We start from the raw sequence: 11,971 nt of genomic DNA on the forward strand, positions 1-11,971 counted from the left end.
AGTTCAGTTTCACTACAGTCATATTTTTCTTGTATCTCTATAACACAGTTTATCTGTGTTGGTGTCTACTCAACTAGCAAAGATGGTGTACCAAATTTCTTCACCATTGAAAGAACTCCTATTATCAAAAACAGTTGCATTATAAGGAGAGGATTTAATTTTGAAAAAAAGGACTAGAGCAGAAATTATAGTCATAATATAATAAAAAGTAACTCTCCCTAAAAATAGTTGCTTCTGTCATCTTTCTGCCCCTCTCCAGTCATTTTTATTTCGTAGTTCTCTTGTGGGCATGGAGAAAATTTGAGTCTAGCAGGGTTTCCTACAGGTTGTTGTCAGTCTAAGTTTAATGAGAAAAAGGGAAGAAAGGTGAGTTTTCAAGGATTTGTTCACAGTCCACTGTCTTTTGAAAAAGAATTGTCTTGTACAGACATACTTCCTGACACTCTGAAAATGTGGTCTTAGTAGACATGTCTCAAACTGGGACTGTATTGTTGAGACTTTTGAGCTATGTGTCGGGGCGAAAAGCACTTGGAAAAATTCATCACTGTGCTGATCTAAGGCAGTTGGCTGTGCCAAGAAGCAGAGCACTCAACTTGGAGATTCTGTTAGTATGGGCAAATTTATTGCCCAAAAGGTTGAAGTCTGTGTTTGCTGCCAGGCCAGCTATGGTTGGCTGAGGAGCATTTGTAGGCACTGATGTGAGATCTCAATACCTCAAACTAGGGAAAGGGGCCAGTGAGCCCTCAGTAAAACTAGATTATCACTTTCTGGCTTTGACTGCTGTAAAACATTGCTGCAACATTTGTACAAAATTATTGTGCTAGAGCACAGCCTTATCTTGTTTGGGTAGTAGGAGGTAGTTGTATAACACTGGGCTATTTGTATCCCTTGGCAATTTAAAATGAATGGCTTGATAGGAAGATTTGGGGTAATACTTATGTGACAAAGTGGTGTAACAAAGCTTATTTTAAAAAGCTTGTTTGACTTGGCTGGTTTACTGAGAAATTCAGCTGGAACAGCTGAAACAACTCTGTTGCAATACCTCCACTGTATAGCAAGTGGGATCTAGGTTTTGCTTTTGGGAACTCAGGAAAGCTATGGGTAGATGCATTTAAAAATTGAATTCTGTGCTATGTGATCTAAATTATTATGTGAGTTCATCACGGCTGTTCTTATATATTGTAGTTCATTGTTTTAAATATATTTTCAGTTCTCTCATTTATTAAAAGACTTCAGTACAATAGGTTTCCTATTTGTTGATACTGACTGAATGTTTTGGATGAATATTAAAAATACAGTTGTTTTTTTTTGTTTGGTTCTTTTTTTTCAGGATGAAAGTAAAAAAGCTGCCTATGATTCTAGCTCTCCATTTGAAGAGATTTAAATACATGGATCAGCTCCATCGATATACAAAACTCTCTTATAGAGTAGTTTTTCCTTTAGAGCTTCGTTTATTTAACACCTCAGGAGATGCCACCAATCCTGACAGAATGTATGACCTTGTTGCTGTGGTAGTTCATTGTGGAAGGTAATAACTCTGTTTTAAGCAAGGGATTTTTGTATAAGCCTAACTATGTTTAAAGAAACACCACCAAGCACCCAGTATCCTATAAATCAATAGCATTTAAAGAACTCGTAAAAGAAAAGTTTCTTAGGAAAAAAAGCTACCAGTCCTTACAGAACATATGTCTTTGTTGCTGTGACAGTTCATTGTGAAAAGTAATAACTGTGTTTCACATCACAGATCTTTGTATGAACTTAATTATGTTTAAAAAAACAGTTTCTAAAAGAAGAAGTTCCTTAGGAAGGAAAGCATTGTTAGTTTATCAAGCATTTCCTTTAGAGTGGGTATTTTTCTTAAAGCTAAAGCAACATTTTCTGAAATATATCCATATATTATGAGTTTTGTTGATTAATTTGTTTCATTGCTTTCAAAATATGACTGCTAGGTTTGTGTTTGATTTTGTTATATTCAACAAATGTTCTTGTGGCTTCAAGGCTTAAAATCAGGCTGCTCTACAAGCTGCTTATTTGAGTAGATGAAAGCCCCAAAGTTGAAAATTACGATTGGACATGTAGAATCACAGAATAATTTATATGGTGAGGTCAACCACTTAAAGCTCAAAGCAGGGCTAACTGACATTAGGTTAGGTTGCACTGGGCTCAGTTTCATGACTAGGAATGCTGATTTCACTACATCTTTGGGTGATTTGCTCCAGTTCATCAGTTTTCTCACAGTGAGCAGAGTAAAGATAATTAGACCTCAAATTGGCTAATTGTGGACAGTTTTGGAAAACAAGCCTTTGTGCCCTAGTTTCCTGGGACACTCTTGTTCTGGATTTTAAGGAAAATTCTTTCTGTCTGTTCTGACCATTATCTGTCTCCCTCACTCGAGCTGCAGTCTTGGGAACTTCTCCATTCTCAGAGCCATGGCAGGAGATGAACCATGGTTTTGTTGTGTTAGTGATTTGGTACACAGGCATGTCCCTCAGAGATGGCAACCTTCCCTCCCTGATCTGGACATAAAAATTGTATGAGTGCTGTTAACCGGTTGGGGCAGTTCCAGAACTGCTTTAACTAGTTCTCCACTATCAGTTGTAAGGTTCAGCTGTTTCAGAAAGTGTATTATTTCCTTACTTGAAACCTGATGAGAAATAAGACGCTAAAGTTTTGGTGGATTTTTTTTCTATCACAGCTGTGGAGAAATTCCTTGTCTGCCATAACGGAAGAGCTGAGCATTATAATAGTTTTAATTGGGAGCCCTTCTCATTGCTATGCTTCTTGAGACTTCTAAACTGCCACTTTAATTCAGTTTTTGCTTACAGTGGACCAGATAAAGAGATTCATGTAGATGAGGAGCAGTTCTATGGCTTTTTCTTTCTGAAGATCAGAAATAGTTTGGGATCTGTTCTCTATGAAATACTTGAATGTTTTCTTGATTTCACTTCTCTGTCTCTTTTTTAAAATTTCATTTGTATTTTCAATGCCTGTGCTGCTTATTCTTCATTTGAAATTATAATCCTTTTTTTAGCACAGTATTAAATATAAAGGTAAGTAAGACCTTATGAAGATAATGTAAGTGGACAGTAAAAAAAAAAGGAGGGGGGGAGAAAATCCAAACAGAAATTGTAGTGGTAGCCATTTTAATTACTGTTAAGTATTGCTTTTCTACAAGAAAAAAAAAAACAATTAAATGAAATACATTTCTACATACATATGTGTTATTGTCTGTGTTCTTTTCTAATTTTGTTTTACAGTGGCCCTAACAGAGGACATTATATTGCAATAGTGAAGAGTCATGATTTTTGGTTGCTTTTTGATGATGATATTGTTGAGGTAAGCCCAACCACGTTGCGTGTAACCCCCTCGTGTATATGCTTACTTAAAGTAAAATGACTGGGAATGCTACTGAGAAGAGGTTTCAACCCAATCTAAATGAGCAATAACTGTGAGTGCAGAGCTGTGCCTTACAATTTGACTGTACAATTCTTTGAATTGCATTTAGGGTTTTATACTTAAAAGAAGCGCCTTTGTTTATGACCACGATCTTCCACCTTTGTTCAATAAGCTATTCTGTGGCCAGAAGGCATGTCAAATGAAGATACAGATAAATTAGTTTTACTGCAGTTTTTTCTGAGGACAATTTGTTGTAGTAAGTGCTTTGTTCATACTTACTAGGAGCTTATGATTTAACGGAATAGATTAGTCTGTTAGTCTGTTTTATCAAGTATCCCAGATTGTTTAGAATAAAGGTACAACAAATATAAAATAGGCAGATTTTTGAGATTTTACCCTAAAATTCAAAAGTTAACCCCTGAAGCAGGAGCCCTTTGCTTTTGGTGGTATACTTGCTAATATTAGCCATGCTTTCAGGAATTATTCTTAATAGGAAAAAAAAGAAAAAAAACTAATTTGGAATAGCAGAATTCCCTTCACCCATTTTGACTTTCTGTTTCATCAGTTATCTTTTATTCTTTACTGAGAGTATTGTTCTGTCATCTTCCTTTTTTTTCCCTTTTCTGTGCTTGTGCATGAACAGAAGTATGATTGTGCTGTCCAAGTGCTTTTCATGACTTTATTTGTATTAATTAAATCTATAAAATTAATCATTTCCATTTTCCTTACAATACACAAGAACCACATAATTAAAAAAAAAGAAACAGGTATTGGACTTACATTGTTAATTGTCAGCATGAGTCAAAGGTACGGAAGAGTTCTCTCATGCTACATTATGGACAGTTTTTCACATGGGAAAAGACAAACACTGAAATACACAAAGCTGTTGGGAAAGCAAAAGGATTGCCTCTGTGTCCTAGCAAGATACACAGTAAATTGAAATGTCTTGATAAGGTCAAAAGTTCACTTTCCTCCAGTGAAAAGAGAGAGGGCTGTAGCATATCACATCATTCACAGTCACTGCTGACCCACGAGATTATCAAGTCCAACCCTTAGCCCTGCACAGAAACATCAGGGACAATCTCTCTAGTTCCAAATCAGTAACACCTGGCAGTAATGTATATTTTTTTCTCATAACTGATCTGAAGAGAAAGGAAAGAATCCTTTTGTTCATAAGTCTAAACCATCTCATTAACTTTTAGGCCCATAGTTCATCAAGTTGAAATAGTTCACTCCTTCTTGAGAGAGGTTTTATTTCAAGTGATGGGAATGAGATTAAGTAAAATCTAGCTAAGTGAAAGAAAACTTATCTCTTCACCTTTTTATAGTTTGTACCCCAATTACCTTTTATTTAAAATGTGGCAAGAGAGAGCTTACTTTCAGTTTCTTTTATAGCTGAAAATAACAGAACCAGACAACACTCTTCACCTTCTCAACAGAAGTTTTCCATTTTTCACTCTAAATCTTGGTTATAGGAGGCTTTCTAAGCTAACAGTATCACAAGCAGTCTGTGCAAAAAGCATAGAAAAAGTTAGCCTTCATTCTCTGCCGCCTTTTTATTCTCCTCTGCACTTGTTTGGATTATGCTGCTTAGAGTTAGAAATGGTAGTTTGTATTTGCATTCTTCATATTGATAAAAAGTCTCACTGGGGTATTGTTGTCTCTAAAATTTCTCTGTGTGAAATTTGTGCAAGCAATGCACGTAAAGATTGCACTTACAGTAAGGTCACTTAATACTTAAAAATTTATATATAAAATATATATAGCTGTTGCTCTCTGTGCAGTTGGTGGCAGAGGGGAAGCCAAAACATAAAAAGTTTAAGAATTATTTGAATTTTATTATTTTAGGGTGGAACTTAATTTTATGTGTATATTATGCAAGATATCCCTACTTTAAAATTTTTGGTTGGTTTTTTTTTTTTGCATACAGAAAATTGATGCACAAGCTATTGAAGAATTCTACGGGTTGACATCAGACATCTCAAAGAACTCTGAGTCTGGTTACATCCTCTTCTATCAGTCTCGGGACTGAGGGGGAACTGTAGTGAAAAGAGATTTTTGTGTCTCACATCCTCTCTATCCTGGAATGGAGCAAGCACTGAAGAGACAGAAAGCAGAGATCTCTAGGGGCAATAGCACAGTTTGCACACAACTAAGCAAAGAGTTTGGGGTTCTTAAAACTTTCGTATCATTTTCATTTTATTTGCTCAGGTATCATGCTGACTACACATCTCCACTGCATCCCATAAGCAAAAAGAGAGATACCAGCCACTCTTGCAGGAGCTTTCATTTGGATAATACTGTCTCTGTGATCCTAGTTCAAAGCCCATTGAAGCCACGGAGAACCTTCACGGACTTCACTGGAGTTTGAATCAGGTTCTAACTGCACTGCCAGATTGGTGCAGTAGGAGCACAAGAAATCTGTATTTTATGCACAGTTTATGTATAAAAGGTAAAGGATTCTTTATGAAGTTAGTTTCCTGTGCTTAAGTTTGAAAAGGTTAGGATCAGAGGGTTAACATGTAAGCAAGAAGATATATCTGGGCCCAACACAATTGCCTTCTTGATGGTAGTAGTTTAACTGAAGGTGTAAACTGGTGTCAGGGAGGCAAGTATGTTTTGCTTCTCTGAAGAAGCTTACATTATTTATAATGTATGATCGGGAACAATCAGTCAAGATTATGGCTTTTAATCTCCGTATGGGGAAGGATTTAGTTTGTAATAGTTTATTTTTATTTATAAATTATTGTAACTTAGGATCTTGTGTATTGTCCTTTTTTCTAATGAGTATTGGAAATTTATATATTAATTTGAATTAAAACTAATTATGTTTAACTATGTTTAAGAAGAGCCAATATAAATTGTAAAGACAATGGCTACAATATCTGAAAAAAATTAATAACACAGGAGAGAGATTTCCTTCTGGAGGAACTGGTATCTAACTGAGGTACTTTATTTAATAAAATTAGAATATCCTCTTTTCATCAATGAATGAAAAAAAGTGATCAAGTTATGACATAGAAGACTTTTAAGAATGCATATTGTAAGAAAATGGTGGTGCAGTGGTGGTATACTGGTCTTTATAGTTCTTTGATAATTTGTAAATGGTTCATATGCTAAGTAAATTAGAGTGATTTGGATCAAAGTAAACAATTTTAAGAATATTATTTCCTCTCCAAAAAATGGATCAGCTTCTGTTAAACATTAAATTACGTTTGAGTAATAAGAAGAAATAGGCTTGGAATTTCATGAGCCTGAAGATACCACATTCCTTTAAAAGTAATTGTACTTAAGACTTGTAGAGTGAAAATTTCTGAAACTAGGCAGTTTACCTTGCTTTAGGTTTGTGAAACAGCATTAACAATTAAATCTTGACAAAACACCTGATCTGTAAGAAATGTGAACTGTTGTGATTTGACATTCTTCACTTAGGAGTACATTGTCTGACAGTAGCTGAATGTAATTTCTGGAAGGTCATAGGATGTGCATTCCAGATTATGGCAATCAGGTCTTGGATGTCCTTGTCACTCCCTCTTCAGCTAGTGATTTTTACATTACTGTAATTTTCTAACATTATTTTATTGATACTGTTACAACTTTTAAAAAGAATGTCTCCTGTCTGCTGCTATAACTGACTATTTACTTACCTGTATCTTTTAGCTCAGGAAATGACTTCACCTATTCACTCAGTTGAACAAATCTTTAACAGGGTCACTAAATAAATTGGGCTATTTAGCAACTGTCATACTGTAACAAATTGCTTTTGTAAGATGCAGAGTTTCTAATGCCTTGGTTTGGCTAGAATTCTTTTATAGAAGATAATGTACCATGATTAATCTACCAGCATTGTCAAGTAAAGCCTAAATATCGTGGGAGATGCAGAAAAATATGATTGAATTTTCTTGAAGGATTCAAATAACGTTAAAACCTTTTTTCGGCTTTCAGTAGAAAAAGGGTTAAGGGGGTAAATCAGTTGGATAACGGTGCACGTTAGAAGGATGAATTCCTTTGCATACTTAAGGTACAGTATTGCAAAAGAACTGTCATATTACTTTTTGCTAATTTAAAATGGTTTATCTTCTTTTTCCTTCTTTTTTTTGTTTGTTTTAATGTAGTTAGAAACTGAGGCTAGTTGTTAAATATTTTATACTCTAACAAAATTTAAAACATCTTTGTTGTTTCACTGGTTTTAATCCTGCTATGTATTTTTATAAGATAATGACTTTTATTTTATATAGGATTTTGAGATAGTATTCCAAATTATGTATTTCATTTTTCTTTTAGTGCAGCTGAAATAATTGTAAGTTCTTAATTTAACTGATATCAGAAACTGCAAGTTAAAAAAAAGTTAAAAGAGATGGAGAAATATGAAATATAACTGATTGGTATGTAAAACATTATAGGAATTTTTCTTGACTGTAATACAGTGAGGAGTGTGGGAAGGTTGTCAGTTGTTGTAAATGGTGGAAATTATTTGCTGTGTAACTATGTAAATGTTAATTGGGACTACAGTCCTTTATTTTGTATATTGGAGCAAAAAACTTCTATTAAATAAAGTATGTTCTCTAAAGATACGTACTGTATCCTTTGTGGAGCCCTAATGGTCAGTCAGTCAGCTGCCTTTTGTGCTTTGCAGTGTTTTCAAACTGAAAAAGTATCTGGAACTTCCTGTATTAAGCTGACTGCCCTGAGCTATGGAAAGTGAAGTGTGTTTATATACTCTGCATTATGTATCTTATTGAATATGTTGTTACGAAAACCGTTCAATGGCAGCCATATTTTGGGTGATGTGAGTCTCTGGGGTTAGTTTTTTAGTAAGTCATTGGTTTCTGAGATAGAGGAGAATGGAGTGTTTCGAAATACTGTTTTTTCTGGACTTCTGTTTCCTTAAAAAAAAGCGTATCTTGCTACAAAATATGCCTCCAAATTACCTAAGGGATTTCCTGGATCACCACCGTATGGGAGGAAAAACAGAAGAAAAATAGATGTTTCCCACACTAACATAGAGAGAGACTGACAAAGAACAGGAGTCCAGCATCAGAAGAAAAAGGTGCAGCTGGTTACGGTATCCATGTATAATTTGGTATCATTCCTCACTTGGAGTACACAGTTCAGAGTCTGACATATTTGTGTTTTGACGACCACATCCATGGCCTTTCTTTGCATAGAAATGGTGACTTGTAGGTGTTCAGCTACTTGTATGAAGGGTTAAAATTAATTGTGTTTTCAGAAGTTAGTCATAAATCAGATTGCATCTGCTTAGGTGACCCGTAGGGATTTGGTACCACCTCAGATACTCTGCCAGTCTTTGACATCTGCACAGGACTGCCAGGTATAACACAAGATCCACAGAAGATCTGCATCCTTCTAGAGCAGCAGCTTGAAGCTTGACATCCTGCCTTGTTCCCCATCTCTCTGTCTCAGTGTTTGACAAACACTCTTACATGTGCAGTTTTTGGATCATATACAGATGAAAGTCTGTATTGCTTAGCTACTTTTTTGGGGGGTGATGTTTGTGAAGTTTAAAACCTGAAATATCTGAGGCCTCTAGTTACTTTCCTAATTCCCTTATTAAAATTAAAGGAACATTATCGTGCACTGTTTGGTCTGGTCTCTCAGCTGTAGGTTAAGGTGATAATGTATAGTCTTATTATCAGGGTCATCCTTGTAAGTAAAAGAAATTTTAATACATGAAATCTTCAGTCTTTGTTTACCAGAACTTATGTAGCTTTGTTTCTTCTTACCTTTTCCTACAGGAATTTCCACTTGTCCTTACCAGAAAGATCTTAACTGTGCACAGTTATGTCATAAACTCCCCGTAACTACTTCTTTCTAGCTCTCTAACTGTTCATTCAAAACTAATAGTTGTCCCTTAGCATACTGTACCTCCACAATGTGGATTATAAAAGAAGAGGGATGAATTCTCTTATGCACAAAGCTTTGTCTACTTATACACATGAAGAGGTGACATCTTTTTTTCTGTTTAACTGCTGACTTTGTTCAGTGACAGAATTCAGTTTGGGCTGAAAAGATGGAGAGTGGGGGCTTCGAAAAAGTGTTGAAAATGCATTAACAACTGAGGATGCCAAAAAGGATTGGGTGGTGTTTGGGTTTGTGATTTTGGTGTTTTGTTTTCATATTTGGGTTTGTTTGGGTTTTTTAAAGTTGCCTTTATTTGAAATTGTATCCATAGATGAACCCAGCAGTCCATGTATTTCTTCAGTTACCTTTACCTGTAAGAGAAGAAAACTTCAATGCAGTTGTCATGCATGTTAATTATCTGTGTGCTGCAGTATTACATTGAAGATACTTTTGTGACTTTTCTGAAAGTTTAAACAATCCAGGTATGGCTTGTTTGCTTTCAAAGGGTGGCTTTACTGTGTAAAATGTCCACTTTCCCCCCCATATTTGTCTGTGTTGATCTTAAGTCCTAGAAATTCAAGGGTTTTTTTCTCTCTTGATAATGCAATATGCACATTTTATGTTTCTGGCCTTGTAAGGCTTCAACGTCCTCTAACCTCTCACAATGTGAGATGTATAATACATTAGTCTCTTTACATGTCAGACTCCCAACTACTCAATTATTACCGAAATTGATATTCTACATAATCTCTATTCAAGGGTTGTTCACTTTGCAGCAGCTTTGCTACTGATTGATTGCTATAAATGAACTATGCAAGTCAACTACCATGCAAACAAATACAAGCTTCATCTTTTAAATACAGAGGTCTCTGGAATCCATTGTTTTCAATTTTAATGATAGAGTGTGGTGAGGCAGAAATGAACTTTTCCTTGGTCTATATTAAAAATTTTTTGGGGGGTAACTTTAGTAAGAATGCGTTGGATATATAAGGAAGATTATTTGCAGACATCACTAGTTTTGAAATGAACTGAGTGATAGCTTCTAGTTTCTTCATGAAAGTACAAATAAATTACATTCTTTTGCTCTAGTGGCTTGTGATTGCTACTTGCATAAGAGATTGTAAGGGCTCAGAAAAGAGCAAGGTACTTTGTACCTGGCTCTTTGTTATAGAACCTGTGTTGGCATCATTAGGGAGCTTTAATTACAGAAGGATCATCAGTCGTGTCCTTGATCTGCATTCTGCAGCTTACATTATCCAGGAGAGTGCACAGCAGGAATCTGTCTGGAAATAGAAAGAAGTAGCTTTACAATAATTTATTAACACACTAGATATGAAAGCAGCATCCTCCCAAAAGACAAAATACTACATTTAATGCAGATTTGTGGTATCTGGAGAATTTAGGAAGCACTCAAAACATCCTGCCATTTTAGGCTTTTTCATGCCTCTGTGTGAGTGTGTTTAATTTGCTATTTAGTCTATAGTTTATATTTGAAATTTACATCTGAACACAGATTTGTTAAGTGGATATGATTATATTGATGAGTGCTCCTCCAGAAACAATTTATGTGTATATGTGAATCACAGGGAATGTAATCTTTTAATGGTCTGATCTACATAGAATTTTTGACTATTCACTTGAACTCATTTTTGTATTTTCCATTACCGATTTTAGAAAACAAATACTGAAGATCTCCAAATATTTTATTAGCATACTCTGTTATTAAGTGATTCAATATCCAGGGATGACTCAAAATCTCTGCTGTCAAGTATCAGCTGAATTTGTATGTCATCACATCGTAAGGCAGGTTGATAGACATCAACTGCTTTGAGGTGTGATTGTTATATTACTTCAACTCTATTTCACTGACTGTCTCTTCATTGTAATGGCTGCTTTAATCAGCTCTGACGAGATGTGCTAACGACATTCAGCTCAAGTTACCTACTTTCATGCATGCACATTCCTTTGTGTTTCTAGAGGCTGATTATCCTAATGTTATGTCACATCAGTCTTCTCTCTGCATCTTCAGTGTCAAGGAAGATTACTGATACACACCCTCAGACAATGTTTGCTAAACTACTGAGTTGTATTTCAGTAGTTTAGTTTAAGATTTTTGCATCAGAAATACCTGAAGCTTTTTGTTTTCTAATCCTCATGCCTGTGTGGTGAAAATACTCTTCTATATTAAAAATTAAAAAAAAAATTGGAATCATGGGATTGAACAAATATGACCTTGGTGTACCCTTTTCCTCTTCTTTTTAAGCAGACTGTAAAAGGCATGCAGTGTTTCTCCCTAAGATTGTTACATAATCAGAAACATATTTTAAAAATGAAATGTTTGTTTTACAGAAGATGACCTTAGACTATTTTTGAATTTGTTTATGGTTCAGTGTGAAGATATGGTGATGTCACACAGAGGTCTCTCAGAATGAGAAGCACGTTATGAGAAGAGCCATTAGGAGCTAGATACTAAGGAGATCTCACCGTGATTGCCAATCCCAGTGTATTCTAGCAGGACCCAAATTTTGCAGAGCAACCATCAAGAACCTTCAGTGAACATCAGGAGAAAAATCACGTTCAGCAGGACCATACTTGCTGTGCATATGCAGGTCTCTGAGACTGGCCACTGCTCTTTTTCAGTCCCTTTTTTTTGGGTAAAAAGGAGATAGACCACTTTGAAGATACAATTTCAATGTGTATAGGCTGTGTATTC

The 11,971-nt window shown here is 35.4% G+C and overlaps 1 protein-coding gene across 1 annotated transcript in view; it reads left to right on the top strand.

The window, feature by feature from the left end:
* The window catches only part of USP12 (ubiquitin specific peptidase 12), a 37,107-nt gene extending 26,989 nt beyond the window's left edge, over positions 1 to 10,118 (top strand). Inside the window, exons 8-10 of the mRNA XM_051779061.1 lie at positions 1,331 to 1,528; positions 3,258 to 3,336; positions 5,327 to 10,118. Coding sequence (XP_051635021.1) covers positions 1,331 to 1,528; positions 3,258 to 3,336; positions 5,327 to 5,428 — 379 coding nt within the window. The 3' untranslated portion in view covers positions 5,429 to 10,118. The remainder of the gene's footprint in view (positions 1 to 1,330; positions 1,529 to 3,257; positions 3,337 to 5,326) is intronic.
* Positions 10,119 to 11,971: the final 1,853 nt, after the last annotated feature.

The sequence above is a fragment of the Manacus candei genome, unplaced genomic scaffold, assembly GCF_025592945.1.
Source record: "Manacus candei isolate 608988 ecotype Guabito, Panama unplaced genomic scaffold, ASM2559294v1 h1tg000014l, whole genome shotgun sequence".
NCBI lineage: Eukaryota > Metazoa > Chordata > Aves > Passeriformes > Pipridae > Manacus > Manacus candei.